Source organism: Mycteria americana, chromosome 15, assembly GCF_035582795.1.
Source record: "Mycteria americana isolate JAX WOST 10 ecotype Jacksonville Zoo and Gardens chromosome 15, USCA_MyAme_1.0, whole genome shotgun sequence".
Lineage (NCBI taxonomy): Eukaryota > Metazoa > Chordata > Aves > Ciconiiformes > Ciconiidae > Mycteria > Mycteria americana.
In genome coordinates, this window is record NC_134379.1 from 6,361,755 (window position 1) to 6,373,860 (window position 12,106).

The window sequence follows — 12,106 nt, forward strand, 5'->3', positions numbered from 1 at the left end:
GGCTGGTTTCAGTTGGTGCAATTTTTCTTCTGGGGGAGCTGTCTCTTGGGCTCTGCATCTGGAGAGGGGTGTTTCTAGGGAGCAGTGGGATAAAACCTCATGTTAGTCTGGTAGCAGTTTTGGTGGAGGGGTTCTTGGCCATTTTGCTCCATCAGCCTGGCCTTTGTATGGACCAGTCACACATGGGGAGTGGTAGTGACCTGTGTTCAGAGTTGGGGTTGCCTTTTTGTCACTCCCTGCGGTCCCTCAGAGCATTTGGTTCATTAAAAGGCTGTTGTGGTGTAAGCTGGGCGTCTGTGAGCGTGGCCCAACTCTGCTTGTGCAAATATACCACAAAGGCACCCCCCCTGACCGAGAGTGGCTCCCTTCACTCTCAGCTCTTTTCTTACCTTGTAACTCTTTTCCATTACGCATGACTAGAAATAAGTGACAGGCAAAAGTGGAAATGATGTATTGCTATAAAGATGGTTGTTCTTCCCTACAGATGAATGGATAAGAGGCTGCTTGGGGAACTCATTGTTTCTGGAGTGTCTGCCCTGAGTCTGCTGCCAAGCTGGTGGGAGCATTTCTCCGCACTGCCAGCATGGCTGGGTGGTTTTTCTCAGGACGGTGATCTTTTCTCTTCCATGCAGGCTCTTATGAATAGTCCCTGCTGGCTGAAGTACAGGGCTCCCGCATTTGCTACCTCCATGGTGTCAGGTGGGCAAAGTGCTCAGAATGGTCCTTTTTTAGGAGCCTCTGATTTGGAAAATAAGTCTGGGCAGCTAGGGCTGTGCCTCTGGTTTAGATGGGCATCATAAGAGACCAGGCATGCCTGCCTTCTGCCCCGCTGCTGGGACATGACTCCCCAAAAGGGTAACCCTGCAGGCTGCACACGATGCTCTGGAAGCCTGTGCTGACTCTTGCATGCTTTCAGGGTTTTTTACCCAACGCTATATGCCTGTGCAGAGCGCGGAGGGACTGGAAACCACTAGAAGAGCAGTGCCCGGAGATGCCCAGTGGGTTTTTCTACTGAAGCCATTTCTCACACCTATTAAACATCTGAGCCACACCACAGCGATGGCGTAGGTGTGTCCCCAAAGGGAGGGGACACACGAGAGAGCGCACCCTCGGTTTTTCTCAGTGCATGAGCCAGTAGCGGGATATACACAAGGTCTTACAACAAGGCCTTGGGTCAGGCTGCCATCAGCCCCTTATCATAGGAAGGCGGCTTGTATTAAGTCCGGAAGTTTGTCTCCTCTATGGTTAGGTGCTCTCTAGTATTTGACGTGAGTGATCCCATCTGTGGTCTGTTGCATTATGGTCTGCCCTTGCTGTCAAGGGAAGGCAGTGCTTCCCCTCCAGCCTGCTGCTTGTTGCTGTATTGCCTTGTATTTGATCCAAGCTACTGCAGTGCTGTGAGCCTCTGCTGAGCCTTCCCTGTGGTGCAAAAAGAAGCAGAGAAGCTCTCTAGGGCAGGAATGCTGGGCACTAATGATCAGCTAAAGGCTGCCCCTCCTTATTTCTCTCCTTTGCCCACCACCCACGTGAAAAAGCAGCAAGAGACGTTGCATCCTGAATTTTTGTGCCCAAAGTGGGACTTGAGAGGGAGAAACCTGGAGTTCCCTCTGTCCCTCGCAGGCAGCCTCCTTTCCTCACCCCCACGAGCTTGCAGGAAGCTGCTGGGTTTGGTTACTCATTTGTGGAGGTCAGGACTAGGTCTGGGGTTTTTTTCCTTTGTGTTTAGGAAACGGTTTACAAACTGTTTTGAGCATGGGGGAGCTGGTGGCGTGCGAAAGAGGCTTCTCGGCCTCTTTACTGCTGGACTCGCATTAATTCTCTGCCCTGCCTCCTTTTCTGTAATCTCTTTCTTGGTTGGCAGTGTGAGCATTTCTGAGTGCTTTCCCCAGCCTGCAACCCCTCTGCCTCCTAATATAACCTCGGTCACCAAACCACCTTGGGGCTTTATTTTTACTCTAGCCGTTTTGTTTCGCGTGGTAAGGTTGGTTTCTTTCCCCTAGCAGTGAGAAGACTTCTCTGCGGAGGAAGTAAAAGAGTGCCAGGCTGCAGTTGAAACTGGTTAAACACTAAAACCACACTCCTAGCCTCTCTGGGTTTGAGACGTGACATTCAGTCATGCAGCTTAGCACTGGCTTTTTTTGCCTGCCAGTTGTGCACCCTCCCTGCACTTAACTTTTTTAATAAACTCTTTTTTACTTTAAAATTCTGGTAAAAACATTCTCAGCTGCAGTTCCTGCATTAGCAATCCAACCAGAAATGCTGTTTTACCTTGTCCGGCCTCGTGATCTTCCGTGGATGCTCAGTGCTGCTTCCACTGAAGCTCCCGGAGCTTGTCAGAGCTCACAGAGCCTGGTTACTGATTTAGCCTGTGCACGCATGTCGTGTAGAACCCACATGTTGCTTTCCAGTGCAACTTGACCTTTTGTCACTACCCAGAAAGTGAAGCTATTGGTAAGAGTTTCCAGAAGTTGATGTTGATCTCTCTTTTTTTTTTTTTTTTTTTTTTTTTCCTTTTCTTTTTAGACCATGTTGGTGGTTTTATTTAACTGTGAAGAACAAGGCCAGGGACTAATGTTACTTGAATGGGAGAGACACCGACATGTTCTCCTTCCGGTAACAGGCATCTGGTGCTAATGTGTGTAGAAGTATTGTGGTGGATCAGAGGTAGACGCACTACAAGGACATCAATGCCTTATGCCTGTGTGAGGGGCTCTGCTATATCCCAGTGCTCAGAGAGGCTGCAGTAGAGGGGGGCATGACTTCAAGTTCCAACAAGCTCCTCATACTCTAAAACCAAGTACAATCATCCAGAAACCGCCTTTCCCTGTCAGTCACTCTTTCCTCATTTCCTCTCCTGCTGGTGCTGATCAGCCAGGGATTTGTGTGTAACCAAACCCCCCCTCCTGCTGCTGCACATTAGTCCTTTCTCGTGGCAGCCGATTTGATGATCCAGGCACTGCAGGGTGATGTTGGGAGGGAGAGCTTGCACTTCAGACGAAAATACTGCCAGAATTGGCAGTACGGGTAAAGGAAGTAAAATGCCTAATAGCAGGGTTGGGAAATTTCCCAGAGCAGGGTGAAGGCTGTAGACAGTGATTTCTCTTGAGCTTTTTTTTTTTTTTTTTTTTTTGGTTAGTCTAACCTTGATCTTTGTCTGAAGTTGGCCCAGGCCAACTTTTTCTGCTGTCTGTTGTACACTTTTTGGGATGGGCACCTCATATTCCACAGCCAAACCTCTTAATTCTGCCATGGGGAATGTTTATTTCTCTTCAGTGTTCAATGAGCCATTTCCAGACAGGCTTCGTATTCACAGTGGAGGTGGGTATTAGGAAAGAAACTTCCTTCCGGAGGATCAGGGAGTGGAACCTGCTGGAATCTGTGTCATTTCCTCTGTCCTTGGCTCTACTCTTCCTCCCCAGCAGATTTCATTGCTGCATGATTCAAAGTGGAGAGGGAGATGTCTTCAATGCCCTGTGTTATGCTGCCCAGGTAGAAGCGAAGGCTCCAGAAGTACTCCGGGAATGCAGCAGGGTAGAGAACTACCTCCAGGTAGTTGGCTGTGAGTGGCTCCCGTTATCCCTGCCGGTGAGTGTGGCTGGGAGAGCGGGAGCATGAAGATTGCGTGCGATAATGCTGTCATCCTTCTGGAAGCATCCTCTGCTCAGCCTGTTGTCCAAATGTCTTCTCTGTTGGCCTAACTCCATCCTAAGCCTTTCAGGGTTAGATCTCTTCAGTCTTCATCCTTCTTAATTTCTCATATTATCTCCTTCCTTCGTGCTTTAACCCCACAAATAATCTTCTCCGGAGTAGCAAAGGCGGCTGACAACGCCCTGAGCTACATTAACAGATCTCTTATGACCAGAACTCATCACACGTTTCTCAGTGTCAGTCTTCTATCGCAGGAAGGGAATGCCGTTTGCCTCTGGCAAACGGTATGGGTTTGAGTATAAGCTGCTTTTTGCTGGTTGGGGCTGCTTCAGTGCACAGCATGTGGCCTCCCCCTTACCTGCTGGACAAAGAACGGCTCTGCCTGGGTCATCTCGTTTCCAGTGCTTAACCAGATGCAGCCTTGAAGAGCTGAGCTTGTATCCTAAATGACCTGCATCGCCAGAGCCAATTTGTGAAAACTTTTGTGTTGAAAGTTAACTTGATATCTCAGCTGAGGACTCTCTGGCATGTTTGCATAGATTCATAGAGTTTATGGCCAGCAGGGACCATTAGATCATCTAGTCTGATCTCCTGTATATCACAGGTCCTTAAATTTCACCCTGCTACTCCTGTATGAAGCCAAATAACTTGTGTTTGGCTAAAGCAAAACTTCCAGAAAGACATCCAGTCTTGAGAATCCACCCTTTTCCTGGGGAGTTCATTCCAGTGATAATTGCACTGGTTCTGAAACACTTATACCTTATTTCCAGAGTGAATGTTTCCAGTTTGTTCTTGTGCTTTGCTATTCTGCGAGTGTAAGGAGCCCTTAAGTGCCATGGAGGCACTTTGCACCCTGCAATCAAATCACCTCCCAGTCTTTTTGATACACTAAACAGATTGAGCTGTCTAAGTTTTTCACTGTGAGGCATCATTTATAGCCTTTGAATCGCTTTTATAGCTGTTTTTTGGACCCTTTCCAATTTTTCAGCATCGTTTTAAAAATAAGGGCACTAGAACTGGATGCAGTATTTCAGTGTCAGCCTCGCCAGTGCCGTATATAGATGTAAATGTGCTGTCCAGTGCCGGCTCTCTGCTTGTACATCTAAGGGACGCATTAACCCTTTTTACCGGACATTGCGTTGGGAACTTAGCCACTGTAGTCCCTAGAGCCTTTCTGGAGAAGCTGCCTCGGGCATGGCCTCTTAGAGACTTAATTTTACATGATCCCAGATGCATAAGATGACATTTGATGCTGGAAAACCCCAGATTTTGAAGCGATTATAATAACCTTGTGTGAACGCACTGTAGCCGTTGTTACCGCTCCATTTGCCTTTGTGTCACAGGCAGTTTGACAGCAGAATTTGCTTTACGGTTCATTGATTAAAAATATTGCTAGTGAGTCTCTACCAACCTCTTTCCATCCAGTTCAGTGAGGGTCCCTGAAGACCGCTGCTTTTTAAGAGGTTACTTAGTCAGTTTTTAATCTATTTAATGGTAAGATTTTTTTCAAGAATGTTGCGCATTACTAATTCATAGAAACTGAACTTAGGTACAAGTTTGGTTGAAAAGGAAATAACATGCATATCAATATTCTATTTGACCTGTTTTCCTTAAATTGAAAGTTCTACTAGTAAATTCGTTATTCAATAATGTTAAATTTATTTATGGGTCAGATATTTGTTTCGGAGCCAGTGAAGTCACCACTGCTTGATTTTTACGTTACTAAAGTTCACAATTTTCTTGCTTGTGTTTCTCATCTTACCTGCTCCCTGCAGCGACAAAGGGAAAGATCAAAAGCTCCTTGGTTTTGCTGGGGGGCTTCCTAAATGCCTCTTTTTCTCTTGCTGGGTTGCTGACTTGCAGCTCTTACAGCCATGAGATGTGTCCTGGAGCTGTAGCTGCTGCACTCCAAAAGATCAGGAAGCTGCAGGAGTGTCTCAAGGTCTCTTTACCTGGAAATGAAGTTTGTATGTCTCAAGTCCACAATACATCAGGGTTCCTTCTTTCTTCCATGTCACAGAAAATTGGATTTTACGTTTGTGTAGTGTCTGATGTTAAGTATCAGGATTCTCACTGGAATTGCTTCTAATGCTACAGAAATTAATCTGGTTCAGGGCAGGACATTGCGACTGCTAGACAGAAGCCTGCGCTAGAACATGTGGCAAGAAGAAGCCAAGGCAAGCTCAGTATCCGTATCCATTTGTGGTTGCAGGTGGTACATGAAGAGGAATTATTATGGTAATTAGCCTAGCTGGAATTTGCCCACAGCTCTGTGGGTACCTTGTAAATACTGCAAAAATGCCAGACAACAGCCCTTTTGTCTCGTCTCCTTTATGTTGGTAGCCATTTGCACAAAACACTTTCCACCAGCACTTTGTTGTGATTGCACCTGTAACGGTAAAAACCTCCTGGGATCTTGCCAGTCGAGCCCACTGCAGCATCTTGGGCTTTTCAGGAAGCTCTATATCGGTGCTCGGTGTTATTTCAGTGAAATACTGCCCTGGAAAACACCAGCCAGAGCTGTGCCTTGCAAGGTTGGAATGGCGTGGGATAAAGGCTCAGGCTCATATTTGTAAGGCTGTCTCCAGAGGAGATAGCGGGCTCACTGCTGCTGTTGGACTGGGTGGTGCAAAGCTCTGAAGGAACTGCCTGTGGATGAGAGGAATAACCTTAAGTTAACGTGGTATATGTAGCCCTTGAGCTGGGAGTGAGACTATGGCATGGTTTGGGTGCCTGGATGTTATTTCACAGAGTTCTCAGCAAGGAAGCTGTGCCTGGAAAAGCCTGTCTGCCCAAGAAACCCTGAAAATATTTGGGATGAGTGTGGTACGTGTTTTGGAGCAGAGCTGTGTGGCTCTGTGGTCTGTATCCCAACCCCTTGTCATTGAGGAGACCCCTAGACTCAGGAGAACGTCCCGCTGCGCTCCAGTCCCTTCCACTCCAGTGGAGACAGCGCATTTGTTACAGGCAGTTTTGCATCTGGTCTCTTGATTAATGGACTTGTCTTTTGCAGCCTATTTTGACTCTGACACCGCTTTCTGCTCCACAGATGCTTTGCTGATGTTGAAGAAAGTTTGCCTCGCTTGATAAAGACCAGATCCTGAAATTTACTTCCAAACCTGAAGTAACAATTTTTAACTTGAAACGCTTTTTCCCCAGGAGTCGCCGCTCCAGAATCCTTCCCTTATTTGGTGCCTCCTTCACAGCTGGGACTGATGCTCAGGTGCCAAAGCTCTATGCACTCCTTGCAGTGAGCCAAATGGGTCCGCGCTGGGTTTGAGCGTGGCAGCTCTGCTTCCCAGCCCGGTTTGAGGCACTCCTTCTCCTGCGCACCCCGGTGGCATTTCCAGTGTTTCTGTGTTGGGGTGGGAGGCACCTTTTTCAACCCTTTTTGGTCAGTGCACGGTCTCTTGAGGTTGGGTCTTGCTTTCTTCTTTTCTGGCTCACGACAAACCTTTCCTGAAGCTGTCTGACCGCCTCTGTTCTGTGTGTTGTCAGGACATACTCCTTGTGGCCTCTCGGTGATTTGAGCTGGCTGTTCCAGGACCATTGCTATCTCTGCACTTAGCTGCTCCACGAGAAGTTGTTAGTCACTGTTGACTTCTTCCATGGTAACAAATCCAGTTTGGTTGGTGGTGCAGTGTGTGAATGCTCCCCAAGCAGCAGTGGGCTGCTTCCTCTGGTGAGGTTGCCTCTTCCCAGGTGGATTTAGTCTGTCTGCACATGCTGACTCATGACAGCCAAAACAGCTGTTTTCAGCTTCAGGCACTACTGTGTGCAGGGACCCCTTCTTCTTGACAGCTGGTTTGTTTTTATAACTAATGCCTTCACTATATGCTCATAACTTCCATATCTGTGATGCCCGCTTTTCAACTGGAAGGGCCAGAATCCATTTTTTGATGTAGTTTTGTTGTTGTATAAGCCTTACTTGGTGGGCTCTTCCCAAGCGAACAATTGGGACCAGCCAGATTTGGTTCCCTGTCCCAAGGAGCAAAGCTGCCGCAAAGGGCAGCGATGCGAGTGCGCAGGGAGCTCTGTCTTCCCCTGGCATCCTGACATCGGCACAAGGACCATTTTCAGGAAACCTTTGGAGAGGGCCACCTTTGGACTGCGCAGTGAGTGAGATGAAGGCAAGAAGTTGTTGCAGGTCTCGTGCTAGCACCGTCAGGGTAGCGAGCACACTAGCAGGGCTTTGGGGAAGTGTTCCTTTCTGCTGTGCAAATGCAGAACAGCAAGTGAGAGGACTCCCTCCTCCCTGCCCCAAAGCCTGGCTGCTCGCTGGAAGTCACTGTTTCCCTCTTGCCGTGAGAAGCGGCATTTGATGGGAGGAGCAGGGAGGGCTCCCGGAGACTGAGGGACAGGTGAGTCACTAGAGAAAGAGTCATTCAGAGAAAAGCCCAGTCAAAGCAGCCCGTGGCCTTAGCGTGAACTCAGAGATGAAAGGTCCAAAGTTAAGCGATGAGCTCATCAAAACCTTGAGGCTGTGAGAGAAAAAGTGATGAAAGAATCCTGAGAGATGCCTGTTTGAGATGCCACAGTGCTGGGGCACACAGGTCTCTGCCTGGGCTTGCTGGGTTTGTGCTTAAGTTGGCAAGAGGTATGAAACACGCTTCTTTCCTAGAGGCAGGTATCCTGCTTCTTTTTTAAAAAAAAAAAAAATATATATATATATACACACACACACACACACACACATATATATCTATGTCCCAGTTCAGCACTGGTTCCTGTGAAGTGTGACTGGTTGTCCTTGGGATTGTGAGTGAAAAGACTGAGCGTGAAACGTGCTCTGAGAAGGTGGGGGCAAAGCCGATGTCCTGGCGAGCCTTCCCAGAGCCGGGTGTCTCTGTGGGAACACTGTGGGCACGTCCCTGCTGGGCACAGGCGTCACTTTCCATTAAAGGTGAGGAGTTTTGGTACTCCCCCGCTGCCAGTAAAGTGTTGCGAGGATAGCAGAGCGAGCGCTCCCGGGGCTGTGGGTGAATGTGGGCCTTGGAGAAAAACTTCTGCCCCGATTTCTTGTTTCCCCTACGTGCAGCTGCCGATCAGCATTGCAACAGGCTTTCCAGTAGAGATGGGTCAGGTCAGGAGCTCCTGCTCTTTTCCATATCCCCCATGAGCTCAGAGCATGGACCCCCTCCTCCAGCTCCTGCAGGCAGCGGCAGCATGTGGGCTCGCTGTGGGGCTGAGCGCTGCCCACCGCCCCACCAAGGCTCTTGCACCTGAGGTAAGGGCTCAGACTTGTTAGGCTGTACCTCTCTCGGGGTATGTGATAACAGCTGGAGCCACAGAGCTGGTCACAAACCAGCTTTCTACCTCTGCATACTGTTGCCTGAAAAAAAAAAAGTACGTGTTAACGTTTTCAAGCTCTGAGCTGCCTTGGTGTCCTAAGGAGGATGGTGGAGAAGCAGCTCTATCCACACTTCACTGGCAGAGTAAGGGCTTTGCTGTGCTGTCCCAGTATTCCCCAGTCTCTTCTGGGTTTCATCTGCAGAGTTAATAAAATGGTGGCAAAGTCGAATTTCAGTGGAAAGGGCTCTTTAGGGCAGCAGTAAAATAGTGAGTAAGCAAGAACCCCTTGCTGCGGGGGCCAGTTTAATTGGTCTGGCTTGTTTTATGAGACAGGTTTTATGTTTAAACTCGCACATGGCCCAGGAGCGACTCTGCAGCAGGGCATCATTCTCCTGCATGGGTCCTCCGGGAACGCAGCTCGGGTTAATTACACCTAACCGAGCAATCGCACCTCGCGGAGCAGCTGGCATAAGTCATGGCATGAGCCGAGGGGTTCAGCAAATGAGGGTGGGAGGTAGTGCCAGAGCTAGGACTGCCCCTGATAACCATCCCCTGCAGCCAGGCCTGGCGGGGAGCTCCGTGCTGCCTGGAGGTACTGGCCAGTGGCCGTCTTGCACCCTCTCACGTGCGCCTGGCCAGGCATTGCCACAGCCCTGCCCGGTAACCTCGTCCTCTGTGCGTCTGATCCTCCCGTAAATGGAAGTGGTGTTGCTGACCTTATAGAGGGGTTCAAGATATAAAAATGTTGCGCAAGTGGGAGCAGAGCGATGGTGCTCAGACTGGGTCGCTCCTGGTCAGCATCTCCCCACGCAGCGCTCGGAGCCTGGCTTTTTTCACTGTGCTGAGGCTGTGCAGGCACGCGGGTGCGAGAGGAAAGCCTCTTGCTGTGGAGAAGGTGAGAGCGAGGCCAGTCCACTCCTAGTGTGACACAGCCACCTCCAGCGCCTGGCAGAGTGACTACTTACCCACCCACAGCCTTCTTCAAAGCCGTTTAGGATAAGGACTGGAAAAGCCCAGAGCTCTGCTGAGCTAGCAGAGGTGGCTTAGAGCAGTAGTAAGTAATTATGCAAGTCAGGTTTTGGTGTTACTGGACCTAAGTGGGGCAGGAAGCTGCCTTCGTGCCATGTGCTACAGCCAGCTCCCCCTCTGTCCCCGAAGCTCCATGTTGCTCTGGTAGTTCTATAGCAGCGTTGCTGCTGCCGGCTTTCAGGGGCTTTTCTGATACGTCTGGACACCGGCTCCCTCTCTGTAATTGCTTAAGGCTGGAGTTAAATGAAGGGGTGCAGCATCACCCCCGTGCCCCCTTGCTTCTGAAAGCTGCTCCTGGCAGGGCACAAACAAGTGCTCCTAGCTTTTCTGCTGAACTCGCCGTGTTGGCTTCTCTGCAGAAGAGCACGAGGACATCCCGCTCCCTCTCCGCCTTGCCCAGACGCTGCTCAGCCTCCGCCGCGATCGCGGAGCACCAAACAAGTTGCTTCTGTTTGTTGGTTGTTTTTCTTCCATTGGTGGGAAACGCTAGTGGGAAAGGCGGCCTTGGGGGACTCCTTTTGCACGAGCCCTTAGGCTGTGCTGTGCTTCCAGCTGACGGGGCGCAGAGGAGGAGCAGCCCCTTGGCCTGGAGCTGCCCGGGGTGCGGGTGCCCGGCGGCCCTGCGAGGGAGTGTGGGACCCGGCAGAGGGTGCTGTGCCTCCACCGCCTCTCCCCGCTCCGGCTCCAGCTGTTTGGCACTTGCCCGTGCCTGTGTGCATGATGTTTGTAAGAGTTTGGGCATGTCCATTTGGTTCCCATCTCCAGTGCCACCCCCAGCATCCAGGCCAGGTTCTTCTGTCACTGGGGACGTTCTTAATTCACAGGAAATCGGAGAGAGTTTAATTGTTTTCTCCTCTCTCTTTTTTTTTTTTTCTTTTTTTTTTTTTTCCCCCCATGCAGCTGAACAAAAGGTTCATCCTCAGTTTTCTCCATGCCCATGGGAAGCTGTTTACCAGGATTGGGTAAGTGTGCAGGATGTTTATTTTATTTTCCTACATTACAAGTCTTTTTGGAATTTAATATTGTTAGCAACTAAGCTGTGTTTGGAGCTGAGGGCACAGGGTGTGAATTCTTGCAGGCCTAGCCTCCTGGTTCTTATTCTCCCTACCCGCCCTCCGATCCACACTGGTTATTGTTTGGGCTTTTTCTTCCCCCACCTCAAGGCCCGGTCCTGCCTGTGCACCGGGACCCTCTGGCAGAGTCTGAGCTCAACCGGCTGATACACACATGGGAGAGACTAGAGGCTGTTTTCTCTCTCTCCCATCGCCTAACCATGCTCCGTCCCCCTTAATTTCTGGTTTTGTCCCCCCTCTCCCATTCCCCCCACTCTTAGCCAGCAGAGAGGTGGCTCTGGGGGGCTCTCAGTGGCTGCTGCCTGTGAGGAGCACAAAGCCATCAAGGCAGAACCATGCAGTGGCTGAAAGCTGCCATCCGGAGCGTGTCAAGACAAGCCTTGCCCTTCATCTCCTCGCTGCCATTTCAGTGAAAGCCTCGTAGCTGAGAGCTGCCCCGGCTGTGAGAACGGGTTTATACAAAGTGCCCTTGGCAGTGTCTGTCAGAAACTGGTTTCAAGTAATTGAACAGCTACCCTTGAAGCAAAGCAAGCCTGATTCGGGCCTGGGCTGAGATCCCACCCTGGGGGACATCCTTATGACCCAGAGAGCAAAGCTCAGCCTCACAGCTGATGGGCTTCCCATGGAGCTGTCCCTTCCCTGGGTCCGGACTGGTCCTTGCTGTCAGGAGATGGGGTGGCTGTTGTAGTGAGACCTCGCGTGGGTTCAGATGGCCCCTGGCAACAGTCTCTGCTTGAGCCTGCCAGTGCCCCGTAAGCAGATATAGTTTCATGAGCTCTGTTGGCTCCTTCAGTCTCTTGTGGAACTAACGGTTACAAGTTACAGGGTTGAAAGAGCTTCTCCAGGCCACCTAGGTAAAGGTAGCGTGAATGCAAAGTGGCATCTTGTCCCTACTGTTGTTTTTTTGACTCAGATATACAGTTCCCTGCCTCTGTCTGGGCCTGTCCCCTTTCCTTCCTGGAGCAGGGAAGCACAGCAGTGCAGGACACAGCACTGACCTTGCCGTGCAGCCTGAAGCCTCAGCGCTTGCTCCATCCAATGTGCTCTCTGGGGTGGCTAGTCAG

General features: G+C 50.1%; 1 protein-coding gene across 9 annotated transcripts in view; it reads left to right on the forward strand.

Moving 5' to 3' along the window:
• SMG6 (SMG6 nonsense mediated mRNA decay factor) overlaps window positions 1-12,106 on the forward strand; it is a 119,163-nt gene that overhangs the window by 18,109 nt on the left and 88,948 nt on the right. For all 9 annotated transcript variants that reach the window (XR_012778036.1, XM_075518361.1, XM_075518362.1 and 6 more), the window contains exon 9: window positions 10,870-10,931. Coding sequence is in view for 8 of the 9 variants with exons in the window: in XM_075518361.1 (XP_075374476.1) it covers window positions 10,870-10,931 (62 nt within the window). In the remaining variant the exon portion in view is untranslated. The remainder of the gene's footprint in view (window positions 1-10,869; window positions 10,932-12,106) is intronic.